The 25,313-nt window shown below is 34.0% G+C and overlaps 1 protein-coding gene and 1 pseudogene across 2 annotated transcripts in view; one reads left to right on the top strand and one right to left on the bottom strand.

Moving 5' to 3' along the window:
• The window catches only part of LOC127714898 (tubulin beta-4B chain), a 50,507-nt gene extending 38,764 nt beyond the window's left edge, over positions 1-11,743 (bottom strand). Inside the window, exons 1-4 of one of the 2 annotated variants that reach the window (XM_052220926.1) lie at positions 11,576-11,742; positions 9,352-9,460; positions 8,612-8,967; positions 6,943-7,966 (exon numbers count right to left, since the gene is read on the bottom strand). In XM_052220926.1, the coding sequence (XP_052076886.1) occupies positions 7,151-7,966; positions 8,612-8,967; positions 9,352-9,460; positions 11,576-11,632 (1,338 nt within the window). In that variant the 5' untranslated portion in view covers positions 11,633-11,742 and the 3' untranslated portion in view covers positions 6,943-7,150. Of the gene's footprint in view, positions 1-6,942; positions 7,967-8,611; positions 8,968-9,351; positions 9,461-11,575 lie in introns of those variants that run through there. The other variant, XM_052220927.1, reaches the window with a different exon arrangement.
• LOC127714901 (tubulin beta chain-like) lies at positions 283-1,837 on the top strand (annotated as a pseudogene).
• Positions 11,744-25,313: the final 13,570 nt, after the last annotated feature.

Raw genomic sequence — 25,313 nt, 5'->3', positions numbered from 1 at the left:
TTCTTTTTTATTTTTTTCAATAGTTGTATATTTTGAGGACAAAAGTGACAAATATAACAGTTGCTCTGTTTTAGGGTTAAAGACAGAACGAATAACCAAACGAAACTATCAAGGAATTACACGTCTAAAACTTGAGACAACGCTAGACAAAATAAAAACAGCAAAAATAAACCCCAAAAATTACACTGATTTTAGATATAGCACTGAAAGTTCGTTATCTGGTAACATCAGCTTCATATACCTATAATGTTTTTTTTATGTATTGTGCTTTTCTACTTACAGGAGGAAAATATGTTCCACGTGCTCTTATGGTGGACTTTGAGCCAGGGACCATGGATTCGGTAAGGTCTGGACCATTCGGTATGATATTTAGACCAGACAATTTCATCTTTGGACAGAGTGGTGCTGGAAACAACTGGGCCAAAGGGCATTACACGGAGGGCGCTGAACTCATTGACAATGTGCTTGATGTGGCAAGAAAGGAGTGTGAGAGCTGCGATTGCTTACAAGGTTTTCAGTTATGCCATTCGCTAGGAGGCGGCACTGGATCCGGACTTGGAACCCTTCTCATCTCCAAAATCTGCGAGGAATATCCGGACAGAATGATGGAGACTTTTTCTGTGGTTCCATCACCTAAAGTGAGTATATAATTTTATAAAAGTTTTCTTACGTAAAAGGGTAAATGTCAACACGAAATAAGGCATTTTACTTTCAATTATAGGTACAAATGCAATCTTCAATTCTAAGTAAATGCGTGTGTATTTGGGGGAGAGGGTATCAAATCTATACACGTTTAATATATGTAATGATGCTATTTATCACCAAGTATTTCTTTTTCGGTTAATTTGCTGTAGAACTTAAAACAATCACACGTCGTTATCATATACTTTAATTTACATTTAAGGTATCTGATGTTGTTGTGGAACCATATAATGCAACTTTGTCAATTCATCAATTGGTAGAAAATTCGGATCTTACTTTCTGTATTGATAACGAGGCTCTTTACGACATCTGCTTCCGAACTTTGAAATGAACAAAGCCTACATACGGTGATCTGAATCATCTAGTTTCAGCTACAATGTCTGGAGTGACAACGTGTTTAAGATTCCCGGTTAACTAAATGCTGATCTTCGTAAATTATGTGTATACATAATGCCGTTTCCAAGGCTACATTTCATTATTAATGGCTTCGCTCCGCTAACATCATCTCGTGGTAGTCAGCAGTATCGCGCATTGACTGTACCTGATCTAACACAACAAATGTTTGATGCCAAGAACATGATGGCTGCTTGTGATCCTCGGCATGGAAGATATCTAACATGCGCAGCGCTTGTCCGTGGCCGCATGTCCATGAAAGAGGTCGACGAACAAATATTGAATGTTCAGAACAAGAATAGCAGCTACTTCGTTGAATGGATTCCAAACAATGTCAAAACGGCTGTTTGCGATATCCCACCACGTGGTTTAAAAATGACGTCGACATTTTTGGCAAATAGCACATGCATACAAGAACTGTTCAAGTGTGTATCTGAACAGTTTACCGCGATGTTTCGTCGAAAAGCTTTTTTGCATTGGTATAAGGTGAAGGTATGGATGAGATGGAGTTTACCGAGGCGGAGTCGAATATGAACGATCTCATTTCTGAGTACCAACAATATCAGGAAGCAACAGTTGAAGAAGATGACGAGTTTGAAGAAAATGAAGATGAGAAGGCAAATGAAGAAAACAACTAATATGGCACTATAAACTGTAGTTTTAAATTTGAATACATTTTTTGACGGATTAAAATTTACTTCTCAAGAATAAAACATGGCCTTCTATATTCAAAAGAATTAAATGTATGCGCACTTCTAAGTAAACGAAGAATGGTCTTCTGTAAATATAATGTATGAAATTAGCTTAAGGTGCATACATTCATTGTGATCTAAAAAACAAAAACAAAAAGACGTTGACATATTCCAGCAAATTTCGGTAACGGCCGAGTAATATAATCGCATATATATATATATATATAGAATATTTATTAACAAATAAATACTTTTCATCAAAATGACTGATTCGGCAATTTCTGCCTTGGAGCAATTAAAAAGCTAGTGTTTATAGATATAAGAAGATGTGGTATGAGTGCCAATGAGACAACTCTCCATCCAAGTCAAAATTTATAAACGTAAACCTTTATAGGTCAAAGTACGGTCTTCAACACGGAGCCTTGGCTCACACCGAACAGTAAGCTATAAAGGACCCCAAAAATTACTAGTGAGTGTAAAACCATTCAAACGGGAAAACCAACGGTCTAATCTATATAAAAAACGAGAAACGAGAAACACTTATGAACCAACACATCAACAAACGACAACTACTGAATATCAGATTCCTACCAAAGCACGCGAATTCACCCTTGGTGTTTTTTGCTCCGCGTTGAGGGCCTCACTGTGACTTTTAGATGAAGAACAGCAATAAAAGAGCTGATCCTTTGCTTTTTGTGTTTTTTTTTGTGTGTGTGTTTTTTTTTTTTGCTATGCATGTACTGATTTTGTGTCATGGGTGGATACCCCATATCCATTGTTTTTCTATTATAGGCTTTTTATGGTTCCTGTTGCTTATTTTTTGCTTTAGTTTTCAGTCTTGTATTTCTTACCTTTTCTGCTTTTACCGTTTACGTTGTTTCTATCGAAACAGTCTTGTCTTCCTTTATTCATGATTAAACCGTCTTTTTGAATTTATACTTTCATATTTAGTCCAGTACTAGAGTAAGAGAATTAAACCGTACTGATGGCTTGGTGATGTCTTATGATCAGGCAAGAGACATGCATCAATCCGATGTTGTATTATACATAATCACCTGATATGAGGGTCTGGATAAGGAGTTCTTCATTTTTTTATTCCTTATGTTTTAGACCATTTCTCTATTCTTTATCTATTCAGCTCATTATTTTCTTTTTTTTATATTTTAATACCCCATTATTCTCTATTTTTCATTTTTAGCCCTTTATTCTGCTCTTTTAGTTCATTACTTTTTATTCTGTAAACCCCATCATGACCATCTGATATGACTCATTATTAACCTTTTGAAACATGGATAACACGGTGGTGGTCACTATAGTGGATCTGGAACTGTTGATCCTTCCGGGTAATCTGAGATCACTTCCGGTTTTTGGAAGAATTTGTTTTGCTCAATCTCTAATTTACTGTGTTTTGTTACATGGACTGCTGTTTGTCTTTTCGTCGTTATCCCCCCCCCCCCCCCCCCTATTCTAAGTTTAATGTCATACTTGTAATTTACGAATCACAACCAACTGCCTCCAGTCGATTGTTTTGTGCTTGCATAACGTGCGGATGGGAAGGGGGACTGGGGGCAGAGAAAAAAACAACATATTGGCTCGGAGTCAGAATAGCGTATCTGGATAAGGAAACTGTTACTTTGTGTAGTAGCTCATAGCTGATCTATATGTAGACTTTTTAAACGGTATGTTTAAACACTATAAGGTTGCAGTTCGGATATGACCATATTTGAGCTACACAAATCTTTACGATACAAAAATATAATGTGTCATCATTTTGAATAAAGCAGGATAGGATGGAGTTCCCCTTCTTATTGGAGAATAGTTCTTCATAATGTGGGAAATGATTACCTTTAAATTTCAGCCAAATTTGTAAAAAACATATCATTTATCCTTTGATAATAAATTCATCGGGTTATTGATGATGAAGATAAAAATACATTTATAGAAACTAAAAATAAATTTATAAAATCGTGTATTTCAAGTTTTATTTGTGAGGAAATATTACCAAAATTTTGATTAATATCTTAAATATTGCAAACACAATCAACCAGTATTATATTTGATTAGGAGTAACCTCCCCTTAAACGAATAGGGCTAATATTTTAATATATGTCTATTGGCAAATTCATGCCAAGACTTCTTGTAGATTAATCTGCTTTTGTTGTCGTTTTCTTTAAAAAAAAAAAAATTGTTGATATACAAGAGTATTTTTTTTCAAAAAAGGTAACCAGTTGAGTTACAAAATGTACAGTCGCCTTGACCAATATAACGACATTCATACCTCCAATTTCGAAATAAACCATGTGTTCAATGTGAAAGAGAGATAGTTCTATAGCATATCTAGAAATAATTAAAATCTTGTATCGGGGAGCAGAAATTAATGTCTAAAATAAAACTTCCGTTTGATTTAGTTTTTGATTCAGCACATTATGAGTCAACATTTTTTATTGAATAAATTGATTACATCATATTCCTTTTCTCATTGAATGTAAGCATTCTAAGCAAATAAGAAATAATTTATACAGAGAATGAAATCTCCGACGTCTTTTTTTTTTAACCGAGATGAAAGATTCGATTACGCCAACAATCCCTGTTCTATTGATTTTACGGTTATATCGACAACTTGCAATAATGAGTCGATGCAGCCAGACTTTATTTCCAACAGCAGCAGTATTTATCTTGAATTTGGATATTAAATAATACGATTGAGTTATCATATTTAATGAACATTTGAAGTTTAAGTCAGTCAGTCGACGTAAGAATCAGGCAGTGGAGAAAACATGACAAACGAAAACCCACTCAAATTTACATTGAATTCAGCTCATGATATGTAGTAATGCACAAAAATAACGTTTATTTCCTTTTCATGTTCTGGTAATAGAAGATATTCTTTGGTTCAAATGCAATAGAAATTAACATTTTAGGGGCGATAACTCCTTAATTTGTTATCATTCTAACCAACAGTTATCACGAGTTATTTAGAAATACTACATACAGAAACGAAAGACTCACCATTTTTAACTCAGAATGACGGTAACATTAAAATGGTTAGGTTGGCGGGTTTTTTTCTGACCATGTTTTGATTAAGTCAAATTGTCTGATTCTTACAAAGACAGGCACTTATTATACAAAGGCGATCTCGGTAGTATATGATTGCCGATTAGAAAAATATTCACAGGTCGGCGTACGGCCTTCAATAACCAATAATAAATAAAACTTTCGACTTGGGCCACCTTATTCCGGGAAAATAAGAATAGAGGGGCAACATATAAACACATGTTATTGTAATATCGTAGTGATGAGAGCAAGAACACATTAAATAAGCTGAAATATAAAAGAATATTTATTAAAAACAATAAGAAAAAAGTGGAGTCCATGCCTAAAGCGATTGTCAATAAAGAGCAAATTTACACGTCTAACCAGTTTCCACATGTGCTTAGGGTTTTTGCAGCCAATATGCTTGTGCACACTTAGAAAAGAACGTAGCTTTATTAATAAATATAGTATCAGAAAAGATTTGTTTACTATTACACGTTATAGCAATACGTGTTTCTATGTTTATCGTGTTTGATGCAGCTCCATAAGGGGACCGTACATCCCTACCTTATCTATATATAAAAAATTTATATAGGTAAACAATACTTTCAAACAAGTGCCTGCGTCCCAATAACTGGTAAACAGAGACCGCAATACATTGTAGAAAAACAATAAGGAATTTCGACGTTTTAGAATTTTTGAAAATCTGTTTCTATTTTCCGATGGCACAAAAAATAAATCTTTACGGCTCATTTAATTTTTTTTTCATGGAACTGCATTATATTTTATGCATCCATCATGATTCAAGTCGTGATTAGGTTTTACAGTTATCATTTGCACGAGAATGTTTGAAAATGCATACATTTCGAGGTAAAACCAAGTTGTGATTGATCTTAAAATTTGTATTTGCTATTTCTTGGTTATGTATGCGGCATTTATATTAGCTCGGAATCTGAATAATGTACATGGATTTAGCGAGATTTCCTTCAAAACCTATTCATCTTAACAATCTTATACAAAGCATGATCAATATACCAAATATGAACTCAACTAAAACAGTATATACTTGAATATGCATGTAATATTTGCCACTGGATACTAAGGGAACAAATAATCGATTATTCATTACTTTGCGTGTAAATGGACATGGCATCTATATATACAGTTCCAATATATTCATCATCTTTGAATAAGGCGACTAGAACTGTAACCTTCTAAGTGCATGCGAACTGAAAGTACTTAAATATTTCCATGCAGCAATCCTTTAGATGCAATAAAATCAATGCCTTTGTTGCATTGACATTACCGAGTAATTCATAAAGTTGTCTCATTAACATAACCCCTATATTCCTTTTATGTAATTGATCATGTCTGATGGCTATTAAGTCGCGCGTTCATGGAAATCAATATATTACGGTTTGTTTCTTAATTTCTGTCGGGGATTTGTGTAGCTTGCAAGCAAGTTTTGTTCATTATTGAATGCCGTATGGCGACTAGCTTGTGATTAATGTGGTCATTCACATGTTTGTTTTGTGTGTGTTTTCTAGAAACAAATCCCGTTGTTTGGATTGTAAACTAATAACAATCTTTTGTTTCTGGTGGGGAGTTTTCACATTAACTATCATACTTTAATACATATCTTAATTTTATATTAACAGTACGTAATTTAACCTTTTCCTTTGGAAAATACCTGTACTAATATGTCAGTTGTTTTCACTTGTTCCATTGTTTCATATCGTTTGATTTTGTCAGTTTTTATGGAGATTCCCTTTATTTTTGGTATATTTTTTACCAACAGCTTAGCTGCTAGCGTTTTTTTTCATATGTACATTTTCAGTTATATTTCAACTTAAGTAGCAAGTCTCAGAGGCAAAGAAAGATTTTTTCTCTTGTTTGCTTTATGATCATACGTTTTTGATTTTTGGTTTTCTTAATAGTTGGTCACGAGCTTGGTAGGCAAAGTTTTGGTATTTTGCTTCGCGCCCCTGTTCTTTGCTCATAAACGTTGTATATTTTCGGTGTTCTGAAATTTTAGTCTTCAGTAAACCTGATGGAGGATTTTGTGCAAATTGAGACTGGTATCTAGTTTGTTATCAATAATATAATAAAATAAACAATCAGGTAAGTAGTAATTTTGTTTTAATTTGGATTGTAGACCCAGCTACAACTGATTGCAATAAGCAAAAGTAACATACTGGAATAATATATTTCAATACGTCATAACAACAGAAAGAGTTCAAAGTTCATGACTGAATGTAGGATTTCAAGATTTGTCAAGAATAAGAGATTGAAAGTAACAGATTAAAAGTTCATTGAGCTGGAGGAAATGTTTAAGCTTCCTCTTCTCCTTCTTCCTCTTCGAATTCTCCTTCCTCTTCTGCTGTTGCATCTTGGTATTGTTGGTATTCTGAGACCAAATCGTTCATGTTGGATTCGGCTTCTGTGAATTCCATCTCGTCCATACCCTCGCCAGTGTACCAATGCAAGAAAGCCTTACGACGGAACATAGCGGTAAATTGTTCTGATATTCTCTTAAAGAGTTCCTGGATGGCAGTGCTGTTACCAATAAATGTGGCGGACATCTTAAGACCACGTGGTGGAATGTCACAGACGGCTGTCTTGACGTTGTTGGGGATCCATTCAACGAAGTAGCTGCTGTTCTTGTTCTGTACGTTCAACATTTGTTCGTCGACCTCCTTCATGGACATACGTCCTCTGAACATGGCAGCAACTGTGAGGTATCTGCCGTGACGGGGATCGCAAGCTGCCATCATATTTTTGGCATCGAACATCTGTTGTGTGAGTTCTGGTACAGTTAAAGCTCTGTACTGTTGGCTACCACGTGATGTCAGGGGAGCGAATCCTGGCATGAAGAAATGGAGACGTGGGAAGGGTACCATGTTGACTGCAAGTTTTCGTAGATCAGCGTTTAACTGACCTGGGAATCGGAGACAAGTAGTGACACCGGACATAGTTGCAGAGACAAGATGGTTAAGATCACCGTATGTTGGTGTGGTCAGTTTGAGGGTTCTGAAGCAGATATCGTAAAGAGCCTCGTTGTCGATACAGTATGTTTCATCTGTGTTTTCTACCAATTGATGTACGGAGAGTGTGGCATTGTATGGTTCAACGACTGTGTCTGATACCTGAAATGAAAAAAATATACATTTAGTTTAAGCCTTAAAAACATTTTTTACAATGTGTTCAGTAAAAGGAAGTTTTCAACATAACCGGTAATTAAGTTGACCTAATTGTCAAATTTGTACTTCCTGGCAATGGAAAAAATTTTCATCCCCGTATAACACCGTTTTGTTTTATATATATATTTTACTCCTGACTGATAATATATACTGATTTAGTTTGTCATAGCTTAATATTTTCCAAAAATTTATGAATATGTGCACCCTATTAGCTTCATACCCCTTTGTTCTAAAATGGTTTTCTGTTGAAATAAAAATTCTACCAATATTCATTCAAAACAATAAGGCCACACTTAAAAATATTTTGGTTTGCCCAAACCCTACCCAAAGGTAGAGACAGTGGGTAGGTAGGTAGGCATTTTCTTTTTTTTCTGCAAAGAGAAATTGAAGTGTCAGATCTTTGTTAGTCTTCATGCCTATGTAATTAAAAACATTTCACATCAGGACAATAAAAGATTTTGAGTAGGCAGCTCAGTATTTTCTCGGCAGGTAGGGTTTGGGCAAACAAACATATTATTTTATATGGCCTAATATGCTCTGAAAGTCGAAATACCAATCTAAGTTATGTCTTGGACTCGAAGCCATACTTACTTTTGGTGATGGTACAACTGAGAATGTGTTCATGATTCTGTCTGGGTATTCTTCACGGATTTTGGAGATAAGGAGTGTTCCCATTCCTGATCCGGTTCCACCTCCAAGTGAGTGTGTAAGTTGGAATCCCTGAAGACAATCACAGCTTTCAGCCTCTTTCCTGACTACATCAAGAACAGAGTCTACAAGTTCAGCTCCCTCTGTGTAATGTCCCTTGGCCCAGTTGTTTCCAGCACCACTCTGTCCGAAAACAAAGTTGTCTGGTCTGAAGATTTGACCGAATGGTCCAGATCTGACAGAGTCCATGGTTCCGGGCTCCAAATCGACCAAGATTGCACGGGGTACATATTTGCCACCTGAAATGAACACATAGAAATGAAAACGTAAACAAAGACACGTTGTTAAATATTGATATGAATTGGTGAATTTAAAAAATAGGACCCAATAATATAAATTATATAAAGCATATAAGCAGATAATAATTTTGAAGATAAATACTTGTAAGATTCCAAGTGGATTGATAATTGATCAATGCTTTTGGTAGAGATAAACTATTTTTTCTTTACTTAGAACTTATTGCAAAGAAGTTATGAAAAAAAAAATCAATAATCATTCCGAGATTTATAATTATTTACTCCAGTGTTGGCTGTTCAAGTCTACCCTAGGAAACTCTGGTGAAGGTTTCCGACAATTTCTCAATTAGTACGTTGAAATAAAAGGATTATTCAAACGAGTATTACCTGTAGCCTCATTGTAGTATACGTTGATTCTTTCTAATTGTAAATCTGAATCTCCATGGTAGGTTCCTGTAGGGTCGATACCGTGCTCGTCTGAGATGACTTCCCAAAACTGGAAGAAAACAAAATATATAAGTTATTATAGCAATATGATGAAAGAATTTTCAGAGAAATGTACAGACTGAGGCAGGCGGGGGAACCCAATATATGCAATCACAAAATTCGAGATTGTATCAACAACTGAACAAGAAATTACGATGTAATATTTAGCAAATGCCGTTATCAGTAAAGAATGACAAAAGAAGCACACGTGCAGGAAACCATTCAGTAAATTTATCATCTGATATCATTTAGCTTTTCTTTTGGACAGTTTTTTTATTGTATATGGAAGAAAGGTTAATATAAAGGCTTTTAAGCTATTAATTTGTTTATCTGTATCATCAGTTACTTATTTATTAATATTAATCGATCTCGGATAGTGTCGGACATTTTTATTACTCATATAATTAAGCACCCTGGGAACCTTGGCTCAACAATATCCTATTCTTGCTTTTATCAGTATCCATAATTTATCAACTTATAAATTACTTATTTATTGTAGGTAAAGTAATCGATTTTCCGTGCATTTAAATCTAGAACAGTTAACTACATTCTTTAATTGTGGAATTTAAATGTCTAAAACTCGATATTGGAAACCTAAATGTGTATTGATTTTTAAACTCAAAGAAGTCAACTTGTCAATCCCATAGAATTTAATTTAATCTACATGTACTTGTAACAAGTTAGGATTGTCAAAATTGGCAGCATGCATGTACTTGTATAAGGGATCAATAACGAATTGTTTACTTTCACCATGGCAACAAATGACCATGTATTGACTTTTCATTTTCGTGTCCTAACAAGAGAAGCAATCAACCGGATTATTGAATGAAAGTAATAACAATGCTATACATTTAAATCAAGATTAAATTTCATACGATTTTATTTAAAATAATGAACTTTAAATTCATTTAATATTTAAAGGTGAAATAAGCAGTTTAACAGAACCGAGAGTCTTTTATGCTTAAAGAATTAATATCCTTTAAAATTAAATGACCCAATATAGTTATTGTGTAAATAAATTGTATACATTAGGTTGTTAGGGGCAATTAAAAACAGAAAATGTTTGAATTGTTGCTATACATATCTTTTTAGATAGACTTTGATAAGATACAAGATTCTACCACTTTGTCGGCCAGTAACCTTACATGTCCTCAAACATTTCATTAAATGTTAATAACAAGACATATATATCCCGAGGAGAAATATTATTAAAATGACAAAACATTTTCCACTAGAATGAACTTATATATTGATTAAAAACCGGTTGCAAGAACTTATTTTTTTTTCCAGACGAAATAGTTTAGACTTTTGCAGTTGAGACATTGTTTTGAGTGGTTGTGAACTCTGCGACCGGAGTGCAGAACAGATCAAATATTTTCATTGGGCGCCGAGAAAGGGGCATGCTCAGTAATTGCTTGTTTTTTGATAAAAATCAGACGCTTTCTTTCCCGCATCACGAATCTTTCATGCATGGCCGCTCACAATTGACCGGTACGACCCGTATACATTTAATTTCAGTTTATTGTTTATGAGTAATCAAAGCACACATACATGATCATGGAAATAAATATATGATTTGTAAAGAAGTAGATAAAGATATTAGATTACAGACCAGATGTGAATACACTTAAGGAAAAGAGGTTTCAGCGGATTTTAAAGTTCAACATTCCAGATTAAAATCACCAACCGCCATTTAATTTGAAATAAATGTATTGAAGCGAAAATACTTTTCTTGTGTAAAATAGTGACAGTAATAAGAAATAGATAAAATTTATCGAAAAATATCCCACAGAAGCCTTCGTCTATTTTAAGACTATGATAGAATGTCTAGCGATGACTCACTAATTTTGATCACCCTAAAACCAAGTTAATACACTACAGGCGTATTGATCCGTGTGGGTAATTAATGAAAGTCGACATTTAGATTAAAATCAGCAGAAATTGATGAAAGTCATTCTAATAATGTAATGAATCATACTCAATGATACACGTGTACTTGATTTTCAACCATGACAAAAAGGCGGCCGACGCCAATTAAGAAAGTATCGATTAACTGCTATCAACATTGAAGGTAAAATAAAAAAAAAAAAAATTTGAATTTTTTTTTATATTTTAATCGACTTACCTTGGCACCAATTTGGTTTCCGCACTGTCCGGCTTGTAAATGTACGATTTCCCTCATTTTGTCTTTGTGTCTTTTTCGTTTGCTGACCCTGTGTGTTACTAATTCAAATGAGAAAGTTTTGCTGGTTTTATACTAAGGTTAGTAGCTAACGAATCAAAACCTTTGTTATGTTCATAGCAACAAGAAACGAATACTTTCATTGGTTAGTTTATCTGATGGCATTATTGACCTTAGGGATTATATCATAATTCAAATGGTTTATTGTTTGTGTGCAAATCCATTTAAATTTTACTAAATATAATTATGACAACATAACAATAAAATAATTTGAGTAAATTGGACTAAATTTGACTAATATTCGTTAAAAATCTAATATGGAGCACCTTCAAAAAAGGGAGGCAGGAAAGTGTACAAATTTCTTTTGATAAATCATAAAAAAGGGGAGGGGGAATCCTTTTGAGATCTTCTTATGCGCATACAGTGTTTACCTCTTTTCCAAAGGAACTGAACTTTCTACAAAATTCTCCATGCTCGTGTTTTTAAAACAAATACATAATAATTAAATTTGAAATACACTGTCATCACAAATATATAACTGTCAGGATGGAGGAGGTAGGTCTCCATTTATGTATTCTTTCACATTTTGTCTTTTGACCATTGAAAATAAGGTCTTGACAAAAAATGAAATGCTGTCTTGTTTAAACCACCCAATTTACTCTTGATATAGACAAACTTGACTGTGCACCTGGAAAAGTTGAAGGCACTGAATAAATAAAATGTAAATGCATTTTATGAGGGTCTGGATGGGGGGACCTTCAATTCTGTATTCTTTAATTTATAAAGCCATTTTTCTCTAATCTCTCTAAATTTGCCCTATTTTCTGTATTCTTTATATTTTAGCACCCCACTATTCTTTTTTTGGTGCTTATTTTTTCTCTAATCATTATATTTTGGCCCTTTATTCTGTCATTTTTGTCAATTATTCTCTATTATGTATACCTCATCCAGAGTGAGACCCTTATGTTTCAGAAAAATAAAAGAAAAACTTTCCTGGATTTTTATGTGCATTTTATTTCGTTCCTACGGAAGTTGCACGGGGAAAATGTTTGAGATGTTTCCGTTATGCTCTAATTGCAGTTAATTTGACAATAGAGGTACAATAGATATCTGCACAACAATAGGTGATCGAAAGTGTGTAAAAATGAGCGGATCGTATCACATAGAATCAAAGCGTTTTGTTTAATTTTACCATGATATTCTGTTAGCGTGACCGTTGAAAAAAGGATTTCAAAATCTCCCAAAAAATTTCTGTTTCTAAAACCCTCAATACATGATCATGCCTATAACTTTTATATATCAAGGTATTACCATTCCTTAAAACTTTCCGAGTCTACAGATTCGTCTGTACCCGGAGAAATTCTTTGGTGCTGACACGGCAAAAAATATCAATTATAAATTACTTCTGATGAATCTGATATCTATAGCATAAGGGATTCACAATATGAAATTAATGAAACATAAACGATCGATACTATAGTTTACTAGTCTAGCTTTTTTACAGAAAGTTACTAACCCACTGAATCTGATGTTGATTGTTTACTATACAAATTGTAATAGAATTAAGCTTTTTTAAAAGTTGTACACAAATTCAGTGTACAGGAAAAATTAAATTTAAAAACTTAAAAAGGGAAAAAAATAATAGAAAAACAAAGATTTGAAAAGAAAAGAATATAATCAGCCAATGCTACGTGAAATGATAGAAAATTGAAAAGTAACATCGACATATATATATATATATATATATAAAACCAGTCTAAAAGGGTACAACATCACCAAAAAATGACAATAAACGAACAAATGTAACTATAAATATTTCGGATAACAGATATCCTTCATCAATATGAGCACGATGTAAAATGAATCAGATAAATCTATTCTGATTATTAAACTATAGCAATCTTGAATTCTATACAATAAAAAAAGTGAAACAGTTTCACCCGAACATCATATGTAGAGACGCTAATAAATTTTTAAAATTTCCAAAAAACGACTCAAAGACATGCCTAAAATGAAAATAGTAATTATAGATATGAACTGGCACAACTTTAAAATTCCAAAATGACGTCAGTTAAGATGTTATAACAACTGCGTGTAAATACATTCCCAAAAGAACAGCACTGATCGATATAAGCTGGTAAAATATGACAAACAGAGGCTGCGTATTTATCATTCCAAATAAATAGCAGTTTTACAATGAAAAGAAAAAATAATAGTAAATTTGGGCTAAGGTTAAAAGTTGGACGTGGATGCGTACTTGTATATCCCTACCAAATGAAAAGAACCCTGGTATTTAAACTAGTAAAATTCCAAAAATTCCAAAAGAATCCTTAAAACTGTAAGAGTCAAGTAAGGAAGCCGGAGTAACTGGAAACAAATGATGTCAGGAAAATGAGTGATGGTAGGGAAAATGAGTGACTCATTCTATGTTTTTTCATTTATGCCCTCTGGGGAAACTGTCCTTAGCTTTCTTATCCAAAACCTTTCCCGAGCAAGTCTTTCGGCCCTTGACCAACCCTCGTTGTGGTCTATGATTGTGATTGTAAGGTTTTTGAGATCAGCTTGGTCTTATTTTAGTATATATATATATATATTCAATTCATCTACATTCTTTGGTAGTTTTAATTTTTCATTCATGTATATTACATATTTGACCTCCTCGAGAGAATTAAGAAAATCAATGAATTAATATTTAAATGTTTTTTTGTTTACCCTAACCCTAGCCAACATAAACATATATAGACTTCGTCAGAACATGAATTTAAAAGTGAATCGCACCTATTGGTCGCTATAAACAAATTAAGTCGATGGAGATTTTGGATTATCTCCGAATAATTGAAAACAAATTTAAGATTATCGTGATTAGCTATAATGCAATGACGTACTTGAATGTACTCTCATGCTCAAGTACAATTATATATACACGGATATGTATAAATGAAAGTTTAGCCTTACAAACGATATTGAATATTTGTTTACGGTTGCAAAATATGAAATTCAGCTTATTTGGAAACTGTTAAAAAAAAGGGGGTGCCTTTATGGACTTATTCTACGAAAACGAGAACATAATCGCCACTTGAAGACAATACACAGAACTAGAGGGGTTAGACTGCCCTTTGTTTTAATTTTACGAATTTCGATAAACGTTTTATGGTCAGTTAAGTATTGTCTGTATCACGCACAGGCACTTGGGGGCATGGACTTCCCCTTTTTATTTTTTGTTTGTTTGTTGTTTTAATTTTTTCAAGTGATTATTCTTTAATATTTCAACTTAATTTTCACTTATTTGATATGTGTTCTTGACCTTATCCAGATGATATTACAACAGTATTATATTAGGTTGCCCCTTTATTCTTATTTTAGTATAATAGAAGGACTGCATATATACATGTATACTGTTATTGTAATATCGAGCAAAACCACATTTAACGTATATGAAAAAATTTAAGCATTGACGAAAACTTAAGAAATATAAACACTAACAAGAAAAAAGGGGGGTCCGATGTCCTAGCTGACGTGGTCTCGTATAGATATTGTTGCAAGGTAGTTCGATTTGCCTACAGAGCTTGCATCTATACATATTAAATTCTGTCGGAACTTGACATCAATGAAGCTATGATATTGTGATATTTAATTGTAGACTGAAGACACTTTTTGAAAATGACCATGTCAGCCAAAAACAGAAATACAGGGGGAATTGGTCTTATTCCTTGTTATATCAATCAAATACTTGACAACGGGGCGTATATATATAATATAGCAATTGTACTTATCCCTTAAACAATTGATTCATCACAACTACCATGTTTATAGTCAGAACTTTTATATGATATACAGAAGCTTATATCTTAAAATGTATTTTAATCTATAGGAATGCCGGCCATACTTCGATCTAAATATTTTCGATGGTGATAATCTATATACAATGCTAAGTCTTTATAAAAGTCAATATTTGCTAATGGTCGACACCGTCCATAAAACCCTCACTATATCTCACTCAGAACGTGTGTAGGATTTACAGTGTAAATATAATTTACCTGATATATGCTAATTTATGCACAGTTTGTTATTAATAAAGTTATATAAATCAAAGGTCTACCTATAACGATCATGTCTATAGATATCTATTATATATACTCAAAGTTGAGCAAGCTCAATTAGATCACAATTTCCCAAGTTAACACTGAGTTTTGGGCCGTGTATCTCATTCGGGATTCTTTTTTTTTTGCATACTACGAAATTTTATATGGAATCATGGGTAGAAATATTATCTTTCTGCAGAAAAGTGTGAAATTTTCCAATCAGTTTAATCATGCAGTACTATATTGAATATAACACTTTCGTTATTTGATTATAGATCTTTAGAGTTGATCTGTATAGATTAACCTTCTCAAAATGAGAGTGATATCTCTCTCTCTATTTACACATGATTGATAATCTTCATTCACCCCAAGTTCATATCGCCTTGATATATTTAAATCATGGGTTATAATTCATAAGTTTTCCTTACCGAAAATTGGGACTAGGCATAAAGGAACTTGAAACTTCTATAGTAGTAATAAAAAATAATTTACTTTTTCATTGTCCAAGAGCTACTAATTAGCTTGTTACGTTCAATCTACACCACATAACGTAAAACATTTTCTGTAAACTTTGTCTCAAAGATGAATTATTATGGATTAATCAGATGTACTTTTTTGTAAAGAAAAGATGAAAAATGAAATCTGTCTAAATTAAAGAATAAATAATGGATCTATTTTACACTAAAATCAGTGCTACATTGGTCCAACCCTAAACATATATACATTAGATTTTTTTTTATTATAAATTATAAAATTTGTTTTTGTTGTTGTTGATTTTGCCTTTTCCAACAGATTTTTACAGTTAAGTCTCATGTTGTCTTGTTACATTACTGTACCAGGTTAGGGGAGGAATAAGCGCTTAAAAACGGTTTTACCCCACCAGATTTTATAAATGCATGTCCCAAAGCCAGTGGTTGTCGTTGGTTGCTGTCTGTCATTATTGTTTTACGTTTATTGTAGTATATATAAGTCACTCAGGTCGTTTGTTTTCTTTTTGAATTGTTTCACAAATTTTGAATCCCAATGCCTTACTATACCGACTATGAGTTTCTAACAAAGGTTTCTTGTGTAGATATTTGTTATATTTAGGGCCAGCTGAAGCCCGCCTCCGGGTGCAGGATTTTCTCGATGTCTTGAAGACCTATTGGTGACCGTAAGCTTGGGCTGTTTTCTGCTCTTTGGGCGGTTTGTTTCTCTTTGTCTCATTCTCCCTTACCTTTCTTTATTCTAATATAAAAGTTTCAATTGTGGAAATATGGTCTATCGTTCTATATCTGGTCTGAATCCAGAATCCCATCTTCGGGTCGGATTGTAACCCTTGGCTATCGAAGAACTAGGATCAGATCGTAAATCTTGGCTGCGAAGAGCAGGGGATCAGATCGTAAATCTTGGCTAGCGAAGAGGAGGGGGTCAGATCGTAAATCTTGGCTAGCGAAGAGCAGGGGTCAGATCGTAAATCGTGGCTGCGAAGAGGAGGGGATCAGATCGTAAATCTTGGCTAGCGAAGAGGAGGGGGTCATATCGTAAATCTTGGCTAGCGAAGAGGAGGAGATCAGATCGTAAATCTTGGCTGCGAAGAGCAGGGGTCAGATCGTAAATCTTGGCTGCGAAGGGCAGGGGTCAGATCGTAAATCTTGGCTAGGGAAGAGCAGGGTATTAGATCGTAAATCTTGGTTAGCGAAGAGGAGGGGACCAGATCGTAAATCTTGGCTAGCAAAGAGGAGGGGATCAGATCGTAAATCTAGCGAAGAGCAGGGGATCAGATCGTAAATCTTGGCTGCGAAGAGCAGGGGTCAGATCGTAAATCTTGGCTAGCGAAGAGGAGGGGGATCAGATCGTAAATCTTGGCTGCGAAGAGCAGGGGTCTGATCGTAAATCTTGGTTGCGAAGAGCAGGGGCCTGATCGTAAATCTTGGCTGCGAAGAGGAGGGGATCAGCTCGTAAATCTTCGCTGCGAAGAGCAGGGGTCAGATCGTAAATCTTGGCTGCGAAGAGCAGGGGATCAGATCGTAAATCTTGGCTAGCGAAGAGCAGGGGATCAGATCGTAAATCTTGGCTAGCGAAGAGCAGGGTATCAGATCGTAAATCTTGGCTAGCGAAGAGCAGGGGATCAGATCGTAAATCTTGGCTAGCGAAGAGCAGGGGATCAGATCGTAAATCGTGGCTGCGAAGAGCAGGGGTCAGATCGTAAATCGTGGCTAGCGAAGAGCAGGGGATCAGATCATAAATCTTGGCTGCGAAGAGGAGGGGGTCAGATCGTAAATCTTGGCTGCGAAAAGCAGGGGTCAGATCGTAAATCTTGTCTAGCGAAGAGCAGGGGATCAGATCGTAAATCTTGGCTGCGAAGAGCAGGGGTCAGATCGTAAATCTTGGCTAGCGAAGAGCAGGGTATCAGATCGTAAATCTTGGCTAGCGAAAAGCAGGGGACCAGATCGTAAATCTTGGCTGCGAAGAGCAGGGGTCAGATCGTAAATCTTGGCTTGCGAAGAGCAGGGGATCAGATCGTAAATCTTGGCTGCGAAGAGTAGGGGTCAGATCGTAATTCTTTGCTATCGAAGAGGAGGGGATCAGATCGTAAATCTTGGCTTGCGAAGAGCAGGGGTCAGATCGTAAATCTTGGCTGCGAAGAGCAGGGGATCAGATCGTAAATTTTGGCTAGCGAAGAGGAAGGGGTCAGATCGTAAACCTTGGCTAGCGAAGATGCCAGATTGCAGACTCCTGTTTGGAATGGGTTATTATATAGATTATAATTTTCTATATATTTATAAAGTTCCTTTTGCAAAAAATATTTAAGGTGATAATCTCTAAACAGTCTGTTAAACTGGAACATTAATAGTTGATGGCCTGGATAGGGTTTACAGAATAGAAAATAATGGGCATAAAGTGCAGAATAATGGGCAAAAAATATAAAGAAAAGAGAAAAAAAAAGGCAAAAAAAAAATAAAGAATAGAGAATAATGGGGTGCTGAAATGTAAAGAATAGAGAATAATGCGAAAAATTTATAAAGAATAGATAAAAATGGCTTAAAAATTTAACAAATACAGAATTGCAGAACCCCCATCCCCCCAATCCAGACCCTCATAGTTGTCTGATATAAATTACTGTCACCATATTTATGCAAGAAAAAAAAACCATGACAAATCCCATGATTCAGACACGAAATTTGCTGTTAAAATCCTATAAAACAAGCTGACAATAGGTAGGAGAATAAAATCCCTTCCATATGAAATAAATTCAATATGATACATTAAATCGATACCAGGTCGCTTTTTCGTCTTCGGGTTTTTTCTCATACCTTTCTTTACTTCTTTGCATGCATAATCTTAATCTTTATTGAATAGAATTTCTAGCTCAATCTAAAACAGATATAACTTTTCTTTAATATAGCTCTTTTATATACGACGTGAAATCAGACAGCTAGGATGGCCATTTGGGAATTTCATCTTTTTCTTTATTTATATCAGTTGTTTCCAAATCATATTTGGTAAATTGTTTTCAGCAAGCGAGTCTAATTTATCAATTATTGTTTTCATACACTTTAATTCTGCAATTTAGATAAATATAAATCTCTGATTTCGTGATGCTTCGACGAGTAAGCGAGTTACGACAGTTTTGAATTTTAACCAGATTGTGTTTTTTTTCGGTTTCTTTTAATAACTTATTACATTCCTTAAGAATTTTATGGCATGAATTTCTGATATCATGTTTAAACTTATACTTATTTACTTAAAGAAAAATGAACATAAAATAATAAAATTGTCTGCCAGGTTATTGACATCTGCTGTGGGATCATTCGTAATAAAAAGTTATCGATCATTGACGATGAATCACTTATTTCAGCTTCAGTCCACGTGTACTAGGTTCACGCAAGATTAATTTTATATGCGGTAATGGAGTTCAATTATTTATTATATCTTCATTAACAAAACAACAAAAGTATATGTGTATTTGATCGTAATTTGCTGACAAGATATGTAAACAAACACACTAATGAAAAATGTCTTCAGATGCTAAAAACGATCTAGTATATACTAATGAGTGTACTGCCACCTCTTGGTTTGTAGTATGTGTTGAACCCAATAGTGAGTCACCAGCCCTCGCTTCCATTCAATATATTCTCAGTTTTGTTTTAATACAGTCTGAGATCTATTAGGTTTTAACTCTCTGAAATTATTTAACACAAGGGCCATTTTCAAAAAGGCTTCACATCTTAAATAGTATCACATCTCAATATATATGTAGTTTAAGGTTTTAACATTAAGATGGTTTATTTCTGCACAGATAATTAAATTATAAACGTCTGAAGATATAGCCTAAAACCGCAAATTTGACAGATTCCGGGAAGTTTTGAGTATCTATTCCAAAAATGTATAAGAAGGACGAGAAGAAGGGCAACAAACACAGGGGAAATTGTCCTCACTTCAAATTAGAAAAAAAAAAATATTGCTACGCACGCTTATTTTTTTTTCAGCGGCTTCGCCGCGCGGAAATTAATTTTCACTTTTAACACATTTGTTTCCTGCATTTTGTGTTGCAGAATATTCATTTACATCCTGTCTTGTGCAAAGTTTTCAGTTGGTACGAGTTTGTAATGGTATGATATAACTATAATTCAGTTTGATGTACATAAACTTCACGTGAAATATCACAATGTTTGTTGTATAGTTTGACTAAGATATAGTTTTCAATGCAATTTACTTCTATCGCATTTTTCTGTTAGAATGTGGTTTTAAAATGTATGTTTTTGTATAACTACCCCAGATCTCCTACCTCGACCCGATCGTTCCCCTTTTTTGTAAAGGTTTGTGTAGATGGGGATACAGGATTTAAAAAGGGGGCATAAACTAGGCAACGTTAGGAGTTGGACATATAAAAAGTCTATTCATTAACCATATACGAAGCTCCATAAGGGGGAGACCCCCTGCTCCCCTTAATCCGCCTATGTAGTGTATATGAATAGTCGGCTCAATAATTTCAAATCTGTCTATATTTACATCATTTAGTTTTTGACGATAATACATGTACCCTGTATTCAACCAAGGTTTTTTAGTATCAATGTGAAAAAAAGAGTAAACAATTTAATTTGTTCTTCTGAGTCTCTTAACCTATTGTTTGTACATATTAAATTCTCCAGAAACTAAACAAACGGATGAGACGCAAGTTTAACCTATGTATATGGTTTATTGAGAATTAAGTTTTATATATTTTGAGAAGATAAACAAAGAATAGAATATTGAAAAGAATGTACGGTTATTTGTTCATGCATAGGACACAAAGCACAAACTATGAACAAAATGAGTTCATGAAACATATTATCATGTCTAGAACAGAATTGAACCAATAAAATTGCAGTGACTGAGTAATACTATCATAACACACAAAGTTGTTCCAAAGAATGGATGAATGATGAAACTGTATGTGTTACCAATAAATCAATAAATGAATGAGTAATACTAACATAAATAGAACATGTATCAACGAAGATGCAAAATGCACATTTGACCAAAGAGGGATAACTCTGACTTTTTGTTATAGTACTTTGCCACGAATGCCGAATAATCTTTATTGAGGTTTTAAAAGTAAATGGAGTCTACGACTAGTGTATACTTGAAAGTTTAATCGCTCTGACTGTTTTGATCGTGTTGATTAGTTTTTCGTCGCAATAGCAATCCTTTCCTGTGAAATTGTCTTAATGTGAATTTTCTTGGTTCATATTGTAATCAGAAAATGGTTCATTTCTTCATGTACATGTTCATTAATCTTGTTTTTTATCAGTTTTACTAATTCTACAGTGCCTGCTATTGTGAAGCGAAGTATATTACATAAAAGTCGTCAATTTGCTTGGTTACTGCTGCATTTTTCAGAATAACCACCTTGCGAAACATAATTATGTTGTTTGGTCATACTGTGGAAGAATTATTGATTGTAAAATTAGTTTTGTATATTGAATGTATATCCTTTAAGAGAAAGTGATGTTATTTAAAATTATAAGAGGGTCCCATTTGATCTAATCTTTGGTGTTCAGCTGTTATATATTATTGTGTGTCATTGGTGTCTGTATGTTTACTTCTCCTTCTCGTCGTTACCTTGCTACATCCGGGTCCTGCTAAATGTTTAGTGACATTTGAATTATCTATTGTCATTTCTGTAGATCAGACCCCCACGTGTCAGGTACTAAAGAGAATGAAGAAAGATTTTATATTTTGTTGTAGCTGTACGTTAAATCATGTGGTTTTAATTGAGGAAAGGAGGGGGCTATTTATGTATTTATCATAAAAATTAAAACATATTTTGATGATAATGTTTATTGCTTGCTTAATACTTTATGTTTGCGCATGCGTTTTTTTTTATATCTATTATACCGTTTCTTTGGAGTTTAGTGTTTTCCTGTCCTGATTTTGATGGACTATAGTATATGATCATTAAACTGATCTTTTATTTACATATCGAGATAAAAACGAAGGAAAATTTGAAACTATAAACAATGTTCGTTTAACCGCATCAACCGTTATATTCATGTACCTGCCCAAGCCAGGATCCTCGTAAGTTGTTGTCTACTTCGATATTCTATTGTTTTTTGTTACTTGGATCTTATGTTTCTGATTGCAGATCCTTTTCTAGACTAGGTTTCTGTAAAATTCTTTCGCAACTTTTATGGACTTGCGAAATGTGTTAACCAAATGATCGAAATACTGTGATCCTACAATTCCATCAACTGGAAACCTAACTTTGTATTACACTTATGGATTACGAAGTGGATAGACGTGGGAATGAAGACATATATACTCTTTTCTGAAGGGTTATAGCTGCTTTCTAGCAGCGCCTGTATGAGCAACATGTATCATGTAGGATGAACAATTTTGTCCCGCATTTTTTTTTGGTTGTAATCTCTGTCCTGCCTTTTTATTTTTCACTCTATTCGGTCCTGCCTTTTTTTATTAGTTTATCCTGCCTTTTTTTCACATAAAATTGTCATTCTGCCTTTTTTTTTTGCCAAGTTGCTCATCCTGCCTTTTTTTTTTACTCAAAACTCCTGTCCTGCCTTTTTTTTAAATTTCATCCTAGCCCCCCATCCATAAAAATCAAATAGTAGCTCCCATAGTTCACAAGACACGTGCTTCTGTCCAGGCGATTATCAATACCATTGAAGTGTACCACCGAAGTCAAAATGTTGAGTATTTGTTTTAATCTTGCTGTATGGTTTTAGCTTTTTAGTTTCACCATTGAAGACTTTCCAGCAACTGTAGTTTTAGGCTAAATTGTGGAAAGTTAAATATATATACTTAAACTAGGGTCATGAAGGAATATCGACAAATATCGAAATACACCACAAAAGTTTAAGCTTTGGATAGTATTTGATCTTGCTGTGTGGTGCAAGCGTTTAATCTTGCATCATTGAATCAGCGGTTTATCGAATTTGAACATCATATATTGATATCGAGTATCGATATATATCGAAGTGTACCAATTAAGCAAAACCTAGATTTTCTCAAGAAATGAGATAATTGATTATCTGAACATAAATCAGGATTTTCTGAGATTCGAACAGAAAAACGTCGATTTTCTTAATTTTCTGCGATAAACCGGGATTTTCTCCAGATAATGATTTTTCTTTCATTTTCTGAGATAAACTAGGATTTTCTAGAATTTGAATTAAGCTGAGAAAATCTTGGTTTATCTGAGATAAACCGGGATTATCTGAGAAAATCCTTGTTTATCTGAGTTAATCTAAGATTAAGTAATAAAAGTGGTTCAGGCGTGCCATAGATATTAGTTGATCTTGCTGTATGGTGGTAACGTTTAATCTTGCATCACTGAATCTTGAAAGTCATAGATTGATAACGAGTATCGATATTATCGAAGTGTACCAATTAAGTAAAAGCTTTAGGTAGTATTTGATCTTGCTGTATGGTGGTAGCGTTTAATGTTCCATCATTGTATATTGAACGTCATAAATGAGTTGATTGGGTAGATTGGGTAGATTGATAACTAGTATCGATATAAATCGAAATGTACCAATTAAGTAAAAGCTTTGGGTAGTATTTGATTTTGCTGTATTATGATAGCGTTTAATGTTCCATCATTGAATATCAAACGTCATAGATTGATAACGAGTATCGATATTATCGAAGTGTACCATTGGAGTAAAATGTTTGGGTAGTAGATCTTGCTGTATGGTGGTAGCGTTTAATGTTCTGTCATTGAATCTTGAAAGTCATAGATTGATAAGGAGTATCGATATTATCGAAGTGCACAAATTAAGTAAAAGCTTCAGGTAGTATTTGATCTTGCTGTATGGTGCAAGAGGGTAATGTTCCATCATTGAATTTCGAACGTCATAGATTGATATGGAGTATGAATATATATATAAAAGTATACCAATTAAGTAAAAGATTTGGGTAGTATTTGATCTTGCATTCGTTTGATGTGTTTGTTTTTTTGATTTTGCCATTTGATTGGGGACTTTCCTTTTTGAATTTTCCTCGGAGTTCAGTATTTTTGTGATTTTACTTTTTGCTGTATGGTGATAGCGTTTAATGGTCTATCATTGAACGTCATAAATACTAGTAGATAACTAGTATCGATATAAATCGAAGTGTACCAATGAAGTAAAAGCTTTGGGTTGTATTTGATCTTGCTGTATTATGGAAGCGTTTAATGTTCCATCATTGTATCTTGAACGTCATAGATTGATAACGAGTCTCGATATATACCGAAGTCTACCAATTAAGTAAAAGCTTTGGGTAATGTTCCATCATTGAATCTTGAACGTCATATATAGATAACGAATATCGATATTATTGAAGTGTACCAATGATGGAAAAGCTTTGGGTAGTATTTTATCTTGCTGTATGATGGTAGCGTTAAATGATCAATCATTGAAACTTGAACTTCATATATTGATTACGAGTATCGATATTATCGAAGTGTACTATTGGAGTAAAAATTTGGGTAGTAATTGATCTTGCTGTATGATGGTAACGTTTAATGTTCTATCATTGAATCTTGAAAGTCATATATTGATAACGAATATCGATATTGAAGTGTACAAATGATGGAAAAGCTTTGGGTAGTATTCTATCTTGCTGTATGATGGTAGCGGTTAATGGTCCATTATTGAATCTTGAACTTCATATATTGATTACGAGTATCGATATTATCCAAGTGTACCAATGAAGTAAATGCTTTGGGTAGTATTTGATCTTGCTGTATAGTTGTAGCGTTTAATGTTCAATTATTGATTCTTGAACCATTTAAGTAAAAGCTTTCGTTAGTATTTGATCTTGCTGCATTGTGGAAGCGTTTAATGTTCAATCATTGAATCTTGAACCATTTAAGTTAAAGCTTTGGGTAGTTTTTGATCTTGCTTTATGGTGGTAGCGTTTAATGTTCAATCATTGAATATTGGGTGTCATAGATTGATAACTAGTATCGATATAAATCGAAGTGTACCAATGAGGTAAAAGCTTTGGGTAGTAGTTGATTTTCTTGTATGGGGGTAGCGTTTAATGTTCCATCATTGAATCTTGAACGTCATAGATTGATAAAGAATATCGATATTATCGAAGTGTACCAATGAAGTAAAAGCTTTGGGTAG

The sequence above is a fragment of the Mytilus californianus genome, unplaced genomic scaffold (genome assembly GCF_021869535.1).
Source record: "Mytilus californianus isolate M0D057914Y unplaced genomic scaffold, xbMytCali1.0.p SCAF_9, whole genome shotgun sequence".
Lineage (NCBI taxonomy): Eukaryota > Metazoa > Mollusca > Bivalvia > Mytilida > Mytilidae > Mytilus > Mytilus californianus.
This window is presented reverse-complemented; position numbering and strand designations above follow the sequence as displayed.